General features: G+C 42.6%; 1 protein-coding gene across 4 annotated transcripts in view; it reads left to right on the forward strand.

The window, feature by feature from the left end:
• Positions 1–12,086, forward strand: part of jarid2b (jumonji and AT-rich interaction domain containing 2b) — a 105,314-nt gene that overhangs the window by 52,363 nt on the left and 40,865 nt on the right. For all 4 annotated transcript variants that reach the window (XM_085147587.1, XM_085147583.1, XM_085147584.1 and 1 more), the window contains one exon: positions 4,016–4,142. In XM_085147587.1, the coding sequence (XP_085003713.1) occupies positions 4,016–4,142 (127 nt within the window). The remainder of the gene's footprint in view (positions 1–4,015; positions 4,143–12,086) is intronic.

The following is a 12,086-nucleotide window of genomic DNA, read 5'->3' on the forward strand; positions in this document are numbered from 1 at the left end:
GGTGATAAGATGCCGGACAGAGGACGACAGATGAAGGTATACCAGCACAGACAGGGAGGTGGTGATAAAAGAAAATCACGGTAGCTGGAAGAAGGCGAGTTTGGATTTCAAGCGAGGCTGAGAGATTGTGTCTACTCGGCCCTCTCATGCTCGCTTTCCCACAACAGTTCGAGCCATGATAGCGTCCATTCTTTGCCTTTGATGCTTCACAGTTATAGCCTTGAACAGCACAAAAGCAGATGCCGTGTTACAGAAATGCACATAGTTGCGAGCTTTTTGTTCTGGTTTGTGGTCATAGCTGCGCTATGAGGTTTAATTTTAGAAGGAAGAGCACTATATTTGGGGCTATTTCAAATCCCATTGCCAGGCAGTAAGTTTTGGTATGTGCTTCTACTCTCAAAAAAAAGAGTCTGGGAATGGATAATACAAGGAGTTTTCCTGTAATAAAGCTGCCCATCTTTTTTTGTTTTACTTTATCCCACACTTTAATTGTATACAGGCACGGAGGGCTACTTGAATAAATAGCATAATATGGAATTTTAGGAAGTCCCCAGACAAATTACTCCCATACGTCTGCTAACCCATTTGTTTTTCTTTTCATAGCTGTATTTAAGGTCTTTATTGGATTCTCTGTCTGATACCATATCTTTGATTTTGCACATGTAGCTCTTGTTCATGTATTCTTTGTTGTAAGGACACATTCTGCCCCTGATTGTCTCTGTCTTTTTTTTTCCTTTGTGTGATTTTTCCCATGGCATGAATGTAGTTGTAGCTCTACTTAGTACTGCAGCTTGCGCTCTCTTCTCAGCCCCACAAACCATCATTCGCTTCCTCCCGTCCTCTCGAGACGTCGAGGTGAGCACCACGCGGCGGATCCGATGGGCTTAGTTAAGCATGCCTAAAATCTGATTAGACCCCACCTATTTCCCAATAGGACCAGCCATTGGAATGCCCCACTGGCCTGGTCCTCAGGAGCTCCAGGGGCTTGAGTTTAGGACCCTCCCCTCTTTCCTGCCTTTCTGCCAAGCTTGCCCATCCCCGGCCCTCTTTTCTTTTTTTTTCTTTTTTTCCCCCAAGATTCTCCGTTCTGCCCCTCAGATGGGCACTCATGTGCAACCAGCATATGTTGAACAACTCTTTGGAGGAATGGGGTATGGCAGCGGCAAGGTGGGGGGAAAGCGATGGAAAGCTGGAGGGGCGGTGGGGCTGGTGAAATGTGCCTCTGCCTATTTGTTTGCGTTCTGTGGGGACATCATGCGTCAGTCATTTTCAGAGCACAATTAAAGTTAATGAGCTATTTCTGTGTTTGCTCTGGTGTGAGTTCCCCTGTCCAGAAGTTCTAATGAGTCTCTTGCCCATTTTCATATCGGTTTATATGACCCCCCCCCCCTAAAAAAAATAAATCTAATTACCATTTTTCATGCCAACATATTAAGTTCTGAAAGATGTTTTAATTTAATTGAATATTTAGAATATATTCCAATATTTGATTGAATTAACATGATGTTTTAACCCCCGTTTTATAAAATAGTACTTTTATGAAGGGGACTTCAAAGGAGTTGATTCATTAAAAGAGTACGAATGTAAGCCTTTCGTGCCAGCCAAGACATTGTGAGGCAGTGATTCACCCCAGGCCTATAGACTTAGAGGCTCTCCAGCACCAACATATAAAGCGTTGCCAGCAGTGCGATGGCCTTACTCATCGCGGCGGTCTTTCTTAACTCTATGAGCGCAAAGATACATCTGATGACTGTATCACCGCAGTCAGGTGCTGACCTGCCTTGCGTGTGTGAGCAAACCCCAACAGCCCGGTTGTTTATGCAGTAATGAGAAAGTGTCACTGTGTGTGTGTTCATTCAGCCCAGAGCACTTTTATAAATCTCAGTTAAATCATATGTTTGAAAACCTGCTTTTTTAACCTGCTCTACAATCACTCAACTTCATCCTGTCTCCTCCATTATCATTTGATCTCGCCACCCCGCTTCCCGTCCGATCGTTCTCAGATGACACGACGCCCGGGCTTGTTCGGCAGCAGTTGTCTTTGCTAGCAGGATATCATTCAAGTTGCCACTTATTCTAACCCCTGCTCCTCTGCGGTAATCGTAATAATTTGTTTTCCTTTTTGACACCCACTATTAGGAGTTTGTGAAGCAGGGTTTTCAGAAGCATCAGTCAAAAAGGAATTTGGCCGGGTGTCACGAGAAAACTACGAGTTACTCAGCGAAAGAGAGAGAGGCTGATAGACCAGTGGGGTGGTGTTCTTTTAGTGAATAAAAGACTTTATGATGGCTTATGAAGTTTCTTGTTAAACAAACCCCTGTGAGATGTGAGTGTTTAGTGAGTCACCATTGCTCTTTTCAAAATGAATGTGAATAATTCAGCAGCCTGCCATACCAAAAGTCCAGCCAGGCAGAAATGCTTGTCAAAACAGGTCAAAAGAGGTACAAAATCTGATGAATTATCCCCTGTGTCAAATGTTTGCAGTGTTGTTTTACTCACTGATATAAATCTTCAACTTTCCGCTCAGCAAAGTGACACTTGAGTTGGCAAGGGAAGCACATTTTTAAACGTGTTACTGCCCCTCTGTCTCCAGTCGATTGGTCTCCTTGGCAGCGCTGTCCTGTTTTGTAATGACCCCAAAAAGCTTTAAACTTGTCCAATTGCCTCCCTGATAAGCAAGCCCACTCACGCTCTGCTGTTAAATCGGGCAAGCCCCTGCGTACACCTTCCAACAACTACAAGAGCCGCGTACGCTGAAACCAAATCTTGTTGATATCTTTTTTTATTTGGTTGTCTGCCTCAATTACCGTTGACTTCGACTCCTACATTTGACCTAATTAGAATTCTCTGTGCCTGTTGTTGCTTTTGATTTAAGAATCTGTCTGGGGGGGCTTATTTTGTTTTGTGCGAGTTGCTTGCTAAATATTTAATTAGGGCTCTGTCAATTGGGCTCAGGGAGAACGTCAAGCCCAGCAGTAGCCATTTCTCCGAATGGCTTTAGGTTGTTCATAAAAAATCTTTGTCAGAGGGCAAGCGTCACATTGTAAGTCAAAGACAACAACAGCTGCTCGTAGGGAAATGTCAGCATGAAGGAGATTCAGTACCTTTCTATTCTAAGCTGGCCAGGGGGCAGTTCAGAGATTTCTATTTTTTCTGGTTTTATGATCTGTTCTTTATTAATCACCTTATATTTTGCATAGGATTTTTCGTTTTCCTGTATCATCTAAAAGTTTTCTTTCAGTTCAGATCTTTTGAATTTGGGGCAAAACTCAAACACCACCACGCAGTTGTACTTCCTCCAGCTTATGGCTATATAAGGTACCACCCCAAATTTCCCACTGGTTTCTCCCTATTGCCAGGGGCAACGGTTGACTCCAAACCACATGATCAGCGCAACCCAGTTTCTGCCTCAGTGGCAGATGTGTATGTGGATATGTGTGACATATTCCTTGTCTGTAATATGTTGCGTGATGACCCTGATGAAGGACCATCACGCAACATGCATGTCGGGCAAGCAGTAAAGTTGTTCTTTATACTACAAGTGTCATAGGGTTTAACTTCTTCGGATCCTCTTCAAAACTACCCCATGATGCTGCAAAAAGCTGTGGCATTATGAGGTGTGAAGGCCCGTATGTAAGTATATGCAAAAAAAAATAAAATAAAATGTTGCAACAACCTCTACAGGTGAATACAGGTATGTCTGGCTCAGGTGTACTTGTGCATTTGAGATGTTTAACTAATTTGTGCTCTCTTTGTGTTCGTCCCTCTTTTTCTGTGCCCTACACTCTCAGATGAAGCAGACCTACCGTAATTAATGATGATATCAAAGAAGGCTGTTTTAACACTGTCATATATAAACTTTTGTTTATTCCCCAGAGGCTCGAGATGTATCTAGAAATTCAGCATTGATTCTCTGGTCTAATGTTTTATTGACAGAGAAGCGTTTTGTATGAGTGGCGGCAGAAAGCTGGAAACATATGCTGGCCAGGCTGTAACCATTTTCCTTTTTTTCCAGGTTCCCTCGCCAATGGGCAGCTCAACGGCTCGGGGTCAAAGGGCAGCCACAAAGAAGACGGGTCGTTGCGCCGTCAGGGCCTGAAAGGAAGCAGCGAGTACTGCGAGGACAGTCCTGCAAAAAAGAGGTGTGTGTGTGTGTGTGTGTGTGAGATGTTTCTGTGTCACTGGGTTATAAAGAAGTTTGCAGAATGTTTGGGTGTTAAATGCATGCAGAAAGAATACTGTGAGAAGTTGAGAGCATGCTGTGCACACTTGGTATAAATTGTAAGTGCAGCAGAATTGCGCTGACTTTTCTGAGCTCTGAGGTTTCATAGGTTGCCACATGACACCAGCTGCTTTCGGGTTCTCTTCATTGTTTTTGAGACACATGCTTCGTCTTCCCCTTTCTCTCATCTGCTCTTTCTTTCCATAATTTATTCGATCTGTCTCCCCATGCCACCCCCCCTCGTAATACCCCCGTTACAACATCCCCGGTAAAAATCAGTTCCAAAATGTTTCACTGCAACATTGCACTGATTTATGAACTTGCTGCACACACACACTTTGTCGTGCTTTTTTTTTTCTCCCCTCTGACTTGGCTTCTCCCCTCTTCTCTCCCAAATGTGTGCGGTGAAATGTTTAGAGAGGAGCAAGTTGCCTCTGAGTTCTGTGACAGTCGCCCCCTCCCCCCCTTTAAATCTCCTAATGCAAACACAGTTTCAGTCACTTATAATTAGCCACTTAAAACAATGTTCCCATGCATTTCCAAATGAATCGGTTAAAAATTGGAATTGAGCACAAAAAAGCTGTTAATTTCCATCCAGCATTATTTTTTTATGAAGGCGTTTATGTAATGCGTGAATTATTGAAAATGATTAAGTCTGTGAAACAACAGTCATTTTCAGAGAGATGTTCTTGAGCGGGGGTTGGGGGGGAGTGATATAATGATGTTTAAATGCGATGCTTTTAATGCGTTCAGCATGAAAAGGAAAAAAAAGGCTTGAAATCTTCAGCTGAAATAAGATTACAATGAAGTAAACGATACAACGGCAGATTTCACATGATCTGTTATGTGTGTACCTCAGCAACGCATCCACACAGAGATAACATCACGCATTCCTCCTTACATTTCTGTGTCCAAAAGCAGCAGCCATAAACCTTTTTTTTTTTTTTCTTTTTAAATTTATACTTTCATTCTCAAGCTTGACAGCCACTGTCGGTAGCAGGTGTGAATGTGAGTAAGAGCACATGCCTCCTCCTGTTGTGCAAGCGTGTGTGTGTGTGGTTTTGTTCTGCCTCTGGTCTCTCACACGCATTGACACGACATCCAAGCGTCAGTGTAAAGCTGGAGGCGGAGTCTGGGGGCCGGACAGCAGCAGATGTCCTTCTGTAATGAGCAGCCCATACAGGCTCCATTCACCGCGCATCAAGCACCTGCCCAAGTCCTCCTAGCTGTCATTCGATACTGTAACCTCAAAATCTCACTTTGGTTATTACGAGCTTTCATCTACCTTGATTTGAAGCAGGTGGCCCCTGGGCCAACTTATACAAGATAAAAGTATAAAAGAAAGAAGGGAATGTTCCCCCCCCCCCCCCCCCTTTTCTTTCTCACTTCATCAGTTCAGTGATTCTTTTTGTTTGGACATTTTACCAGAAATGAGGCTTGGCTCGGACTGAGTAGCGTTTGGAGACGATCCAGATCTATTATTGGGTATATAGGTTTTGCAAGATAGGGAAAATCTTTCTTTTGGAAATATATGTCAAATTGAAATATGAAAAAAATATCCTCAAGAAAAGATCATCCTAATATGGATCCATATATCCTTCTGGATCCAAGGACTGCATACACGTTCACAGGCTCTGAAGGGAATTTTCAGCCTCGGTGAAGTTCTGCGGTTTCTGACTGCTTGTACAGTCTATCTTAAAGTCAGACACAGCAACTTTGTTTATTTGTACAGTCACAATTGCAGTGTGGGCTGCCTGACCAGGCAATAACCAAAGGATCATGTGGCTTAAATAGATGGTAAAGCATAAATGCTCATCTCTGTAAGGAAGAAAAGCGCTGAAGGAGTAAATTATAATAAAGACGAGCTCACATTTTCATTTTCTCTTGCTCTGGTGGCCTCTAGTGCTCTGTGTTGAGTGGAGTTCAGTTAGAGGCCAGCCTGCTCTGTGGTTTTCATTAGTTCACCACACACACATACTCACAGTGGGGCTGAATGAAGAAAGACTCTCTATCTGATGCTAATGAAACACAAGCCTAGCCAGTACTTGGCAATGCCTAATGCCCTCTTAAAAAGCTTATTTTGTGTGTGCGCTTTATGCTTGAAGGATGACTCCAGTGCCCTGGCAGTGGGCGCCCCTGCACTGTTCCTAAACAGGCCTAACTGTGACGATGCCAGGAGCTTTTTACACCTGGCACTGGCCAAAACAGAAGGGAGGAGCGATGGCGTAGCGCCTTCCAATTCTGCGTGAAGGAAAAGTTTGTGGATTGAGGATGAAGGGATCGAGTGTAGACGAAGAGAGGCTGGGTGGAGCCGCGAAGAGAGAGCGATAGGAAGAGGGGCAGAGACAGAAGGACAGGTGCGAGTAATTTTTGGCAGGAAGCGGCGCTCTTTAGAAGTCTTTGAGATCAGCTCTGTGTTTGCCTTCCCATGCTCCTGAGATTGGTGGGTAGACTGGCAGGACATCCCGTTAAACATGCCAGCTTATTGTTGCCCTGTCTTACAAGCTTGACCATGACTCCAAATGGGGCTCCCTTGCCAAGTTTGAGTCGAGGCGCGCACACACTCTCTTAGATTCATGACCCTATGCAGTCTCTTTAATTCCACGGTTTACTGACCTAGTTGTTTTCCTGCTCTTCTGTTCCTCTCCCATATTTGACTTAGGTTGATTAAAACGGCCTGACGTGTGTTTACCTGTCAATAACAAAGAGGTTGTAGTTTGTGTGTGTGTGTGTGTGTGTGTGTGTGTGTGTGTGTGTGTGTGTGTGTTTGTTTGTTTTACAGGAGCGTCCCCTCAAATAATTACCACAGTTAGTCATCATCCGATGAGTCTGGTTCAGTCCTAAGTGAAATGAGTAAATCATTCACAAGTCTTCTGTTTGAATTTTGTGCTGCCACTCTCATGGTTCAGTCAAAACCGGATTCCAGTGTGGTTTACTTTTAAATGACGTGAAGATTTTTGGTTTTGTATACAGTGGCGGGTGTGGGTAGGAAATCCATTGCTGAATTTTGATAAACATTAACCTGGTTTTATTTGGGCAAGCTGTAAATGTTTAAAACTTTTCAGCATATTTGATCACATCATTCAAGATTTATTGAAGCCGGTTTACTTTGTTTAATTACCCTCACCTCATACTGGTACCTTTTTGTGCCACTTTTTTTGCCACTGACTTTTAGCAAGTAGTTCAGCTGTGTGTGGAAGCAAATGCAAACTTTTGACGCAAAAGTTCAGGCGCTGTGTGTTTGTGGGCAGAAGTATCTATGTTAGACCAACATCTAAGCTTAATTTTAGTGTTCTCTCACTCTTTTTTTTTTTTTCCCTCCTCCTCTTTTCTTTTTCTTTTTTCACCCTACTTTTTTACTGAACCCCACTTTTGGCTCTCTTTGAATCTGTTCTCTCTGTTGTCTCAGCCAAGACACACACTCAGCTGCTGCTGCTTGTTTTGTTTCGACTTAATGAATGCCAAGTGTGTACACACGGAGAGACACACACACACTTGTCTTGTCTAGCATAACCAATGCCTCTTGTCAGTAACGCATAATCACCGTTTCCATTTATGAGGGATTACATGCATGTGCGCACAGGCCTGCACACACGTGCACACTAATACGCACGCACACAGTGAGTGCGTTTTAATAGAGGGCCATAATGTGCTTATTAATTTGCTTTAGATGGTATCGTGTAGCGACCTATATGCACCGCAGCACCTAGCTGTTCCACCAGCGCCTAATGGATGAATAACAATGTTCACGCTGTATTTTGCAATTCTGCTGCTTTTACCTGCTGCTGCAAAAATACAGCAGATTCAGATGTAGTTACAGCACGTGAGGCCACGCTGGACAGTTGTTCCGTCGCAGTTTAAATGATCTCTTCTGGTTTTTCTGTCAGTGACTCACCCTGCATTTCAGCATGTCAGTCTCCAAAATCTCCTCTAAAGTCTCCTCTCGTTGTCGCTGCTTTGCCGCGGCTTTATGAAAGCCTTCCTTGCCACTGAAATAAATGGCAGGGTGAAGGAGTATTAACCATCCGCCACAGTGCATAATGTCACTCAGTACACAAACTCGCTCCCGTAATCACTGTCAAATGCTAGTGTAATTGTAGCACAGATTGAGCATGTGAAAACTGGTTTGCGTGGCGCTCCTTATGGCATCATACAACAAAGTCTAAACGCTTCTTGGGATTTGCTTTTACGCAGTCGTAAAGTACTCATTTGATCTTTTGTAAGCCAAAATGTTGAGATGTGTCAGACTGTAGTGAGCATAAGTACCTTTTTTCTGTCATTATATTCAAATCAATGTATGATTTGATAAGAATATCTAAATTTAGATATTCAGGAGGGGGAAAAAAGCATGACCTCGTATGCAAGCCTTCCCTTTTGTTGTAATATTAATACCAGAGCTCAGTTGAAAGGTGTGCATGAAAAGGCGAGGAGGGGAAAAGTTTCAGTGTGTTGACAGAGATGATCTGCAGCAGAGAGACTGGGTCGGTTTTTCATCTCAACCTGGGAATCTTCTGTAAATTGGAAACACAAGTGGGAGACGGATCATTTAGGAGCAATCAATGTGTGTGCGTGTACTGTAAGGTTATTTGTTTTTGTTCTGGTAGTTACATGACAGAACACAGTACTTCTGCTCTTCATGTAGCAGAAAATGCATGCACTCAAATGTTTGTTTTATGGTTGATCTCCCTAGTCTTTATTTTATTACTCTATCGATGTTCCTACCTACTTATCAATCATTGGCAGTAACTTAAGGTCACTGAAGGTCTACATATTGCATGCCATATTGAATTTGGGTAACTGGACTAACACCGTGGCTGCGCACCACTCCCATGAGAGATTTAAGGTGGACTAGGTCAGAAGTCAAATGGTTTGAATTGAGCAGCGTGTCTTGTTAAGGGTTAAATAGGCCTAGAGACTGGTTAGCAACCATCCTGCAACCACCAGTTGCAAGGATGAAATATATATTCCTACAATATGTCACGGAGGTTGTAACCAAATTCACCTAGCAACTACTAGAAAAGACGCATACAGCACTGTCCCTAAAACCACTCAAGGTTAGAGGCGCTTTCCAAATCATTGCGCCCAATGGACTGTGCCTGCCAGCAAAGGTAACATTTAAGTATGAGGTTTTGTGTTTATCTCGTAGTGCCACGAGGATAAAAAAGGAATCAAAGCGAGAAATAAGTTTTTATTTAATCTTCTCTGCTATATGATCACTCTCAACAACCTTTGAACCCACTGGTGTTTTGTCAACGTGGTTATTTCAGTGGCGTTTAGCCCAAGTGTAACACCACTCATTCATTTGTGACAAAGGGGACAAAAGGTGACTTCCATCTGACCTAATATAGCATTTATATATTCACAGAGATGGCTTGGCTTTCGCTTCACATTTGCCTGTCACACCATCTCCCCTCTCGTCACCCCCGCTCCCAAAAAAAAAAGAGAGGGTGGGGGCAAGGTTATATTTAAATGTGCACACAGGCTCTGCTATATATTTTATCTCAAATGAAAATCAGTCTTACTGTGACTGTTTGAAGCATGAAAGTGTTTAGTAACACTCATCTTTATTTATCCTGATGTTGTCACAGAGCGGTTAAGCATTGCAAACTGTATGCTGGTGTAAGCATCACTACTCTGGTTAGTAACAGCCTGTTTTAGTGAACTACTCTTTGTTCAAGAGCGAGACAATAGGAGGTAGACTTTCCGTGTGCATATTTGTCTTCATGACAGTTAATGATTGTGTTTATTTTTGTTTGTTGTGCACATGCTCATTGTATATGTGACTGGGAGTCTATGGGTGGGCTGTTTGTTTACACAAAGGTCACAGGGTCGACCGGGTCAGATCACTGCAGTGCCATCCCTCCTCTAAATGGATGGAGACAGAAAAGCAATAAACACAGGAAGTTAAATGAGCGTTCGCTTAAAACTGCTCATAATGAGCGCTCGTCATCAACTTTAGGGTTTGTGAGTCTGGGCACTTACACACAATTGGGTTATTTCGCTTTGAGGCTAAAATGGCATCGCTAAAGGCAAATTTATTTCTGCATTTTAAAAAAACAAAACTGTACTTTTTAAAGTATGAACCATAACATAAGTTAAAGTTGAAATCGAGGCGCTTGTAGAAGCATGAACATGCAGAAATGAAGGCTACAGTCCTGCAAGCCTGAATGCTTGTCACTGAGCGCTGCTGGGCAGGGCTGCTTGTCTAGCTTTGTGTTAGCATGCTTTTCACATCCTTGCAAAGATCCGATGTCGTCAGCAGTGTTTTTACTCTCCCGGACGCAGGCATGTTTGATGTTTGATGTACCCACAGTTATAAAGGTGCAAAAATACCTTACATTGCAGTGACAAACATCAGAGACCTTTTTTCCAGGGTGCAGAAGTGGTTCGGTGAACTCGCCACACGCTAGGACGACTGTCTGTGAGGATCAATATCCTCAACGGATTTCCAATTGTTTTGCAATTTTTCGAGTAGGGTCATGCTTAAAAAAAACAAGGTGCACGAGCACGACCTCCTCAGTCATGCAGAAGCATTAAACTACTGTGTACTGAATAACCAGCCAAACTGCAGTACCCTGTATGGGTGTTTACGTTTTCATTACCAAATTGTATAAGTTAGTGTAACTTTTAGTTGAAGTATATCAGTAAAATTCAGCTGTGGGAGGTCACAGTGACTTTTTTTTTTTTTTTTTAAATGGATGTGGACCCCCAACACCCCTGTCTGTATCCGCAACAGAATATAACTGAGGTGTACTGTAATGTCATCACTTAATCACTGAAAAGTGTAATGTGATCGCAGTAACGTGTTATTTATAACTTTGTAGCATGCTACATCTTGTGCTGTTTAATACAATGTTCTGGTTTGGTATCAAACATAGTAGCTTAAGGTTTTTCTGTCATACAGTCTTTCACACTGTTGTTCGCACGTACAGTCTAACAGTTACAGTGTGATCACTGTTTTCGTTGCATTTTCATGAGTGAAAGTCTTATGGGCTTAAGAAATTCTTCATATAATTTCTGTGTACAACAACTGCTAAAACTGCCATACAACACATGCTCTCACTGATAATCTAAATCAGGCAGAAGAGCAGATTAAAAACATAGAAAGCGTTTATCGCTGCATATAAACATTAACAGAGTGATTTTAAGTGGACAGAATCCACTCGGACTTAACACGCGCACACAAACGCACACTCTCACAGTCAGCTGCAGTGAGGTGGTATTTTATCAGGACCATGTGGACCATCTGGAGCCAATTAATACATCCACTAAGGTGCAGACTCTGGATCAGTTCTCATCTCCTCAAACTATAACCTTTTATCATGGGCGTGAACGCAAAGTCTGAGTGCAGCCCAGCCACAGATGCTGCAGACAAAGTGTCTCTCCAGATTTGCTCGTATTCATGTCGAAGACGATTAAAAATTAGCACCCAGATTTTCATTGTCTAAGATGGTTTTAGTTTATTTTCTCCTCTCAGATTGTGGTGGTTACGATGCAAAGTGAGTTTAGAAGTAATTGTCTATTTTATTTATTTAATTACTTCTTTTGTATTAAGAGTAGACCGTGCGCAAATCAACACAGGTTGCTAGCTCGTGTTTCCCTTGCCAGCCTCATCTAAATATCTGGTTGCAGTGGTGCAACAAAGATCTGAAAACAAACCAGACAGCCAGAGCTCCACTGTGGCGACTCCACGCATTTGACCTCAAGTCCACAGACACAAGTATCATTAAAGGTCTTCTTACATGAAAAACATCGTTCCCTTAGATTTGTCAAAACATTGAAGTTGCACAGGTTTCTATTAAAATTGCAAAGGCACCCAGGCTTTATGCCATGATTGTTTCAAACTTGTATTTTTTATTTATGG

The sequence above is a fragment of the Neolamprologus multifasciatus genome, chromosome 22 (assembly GCF_963576455.1).
Source record: "Neolamprologus multifasciatus chromosome 22, fNeoMul1.2, whole genome shotgun sequence".
NCBI lineage: Eukaryota > Metazoa > Chordata > Actinopteri > Cichliformes > Cichlidae > Neolamprologus > Neolamprologus multifasciatus.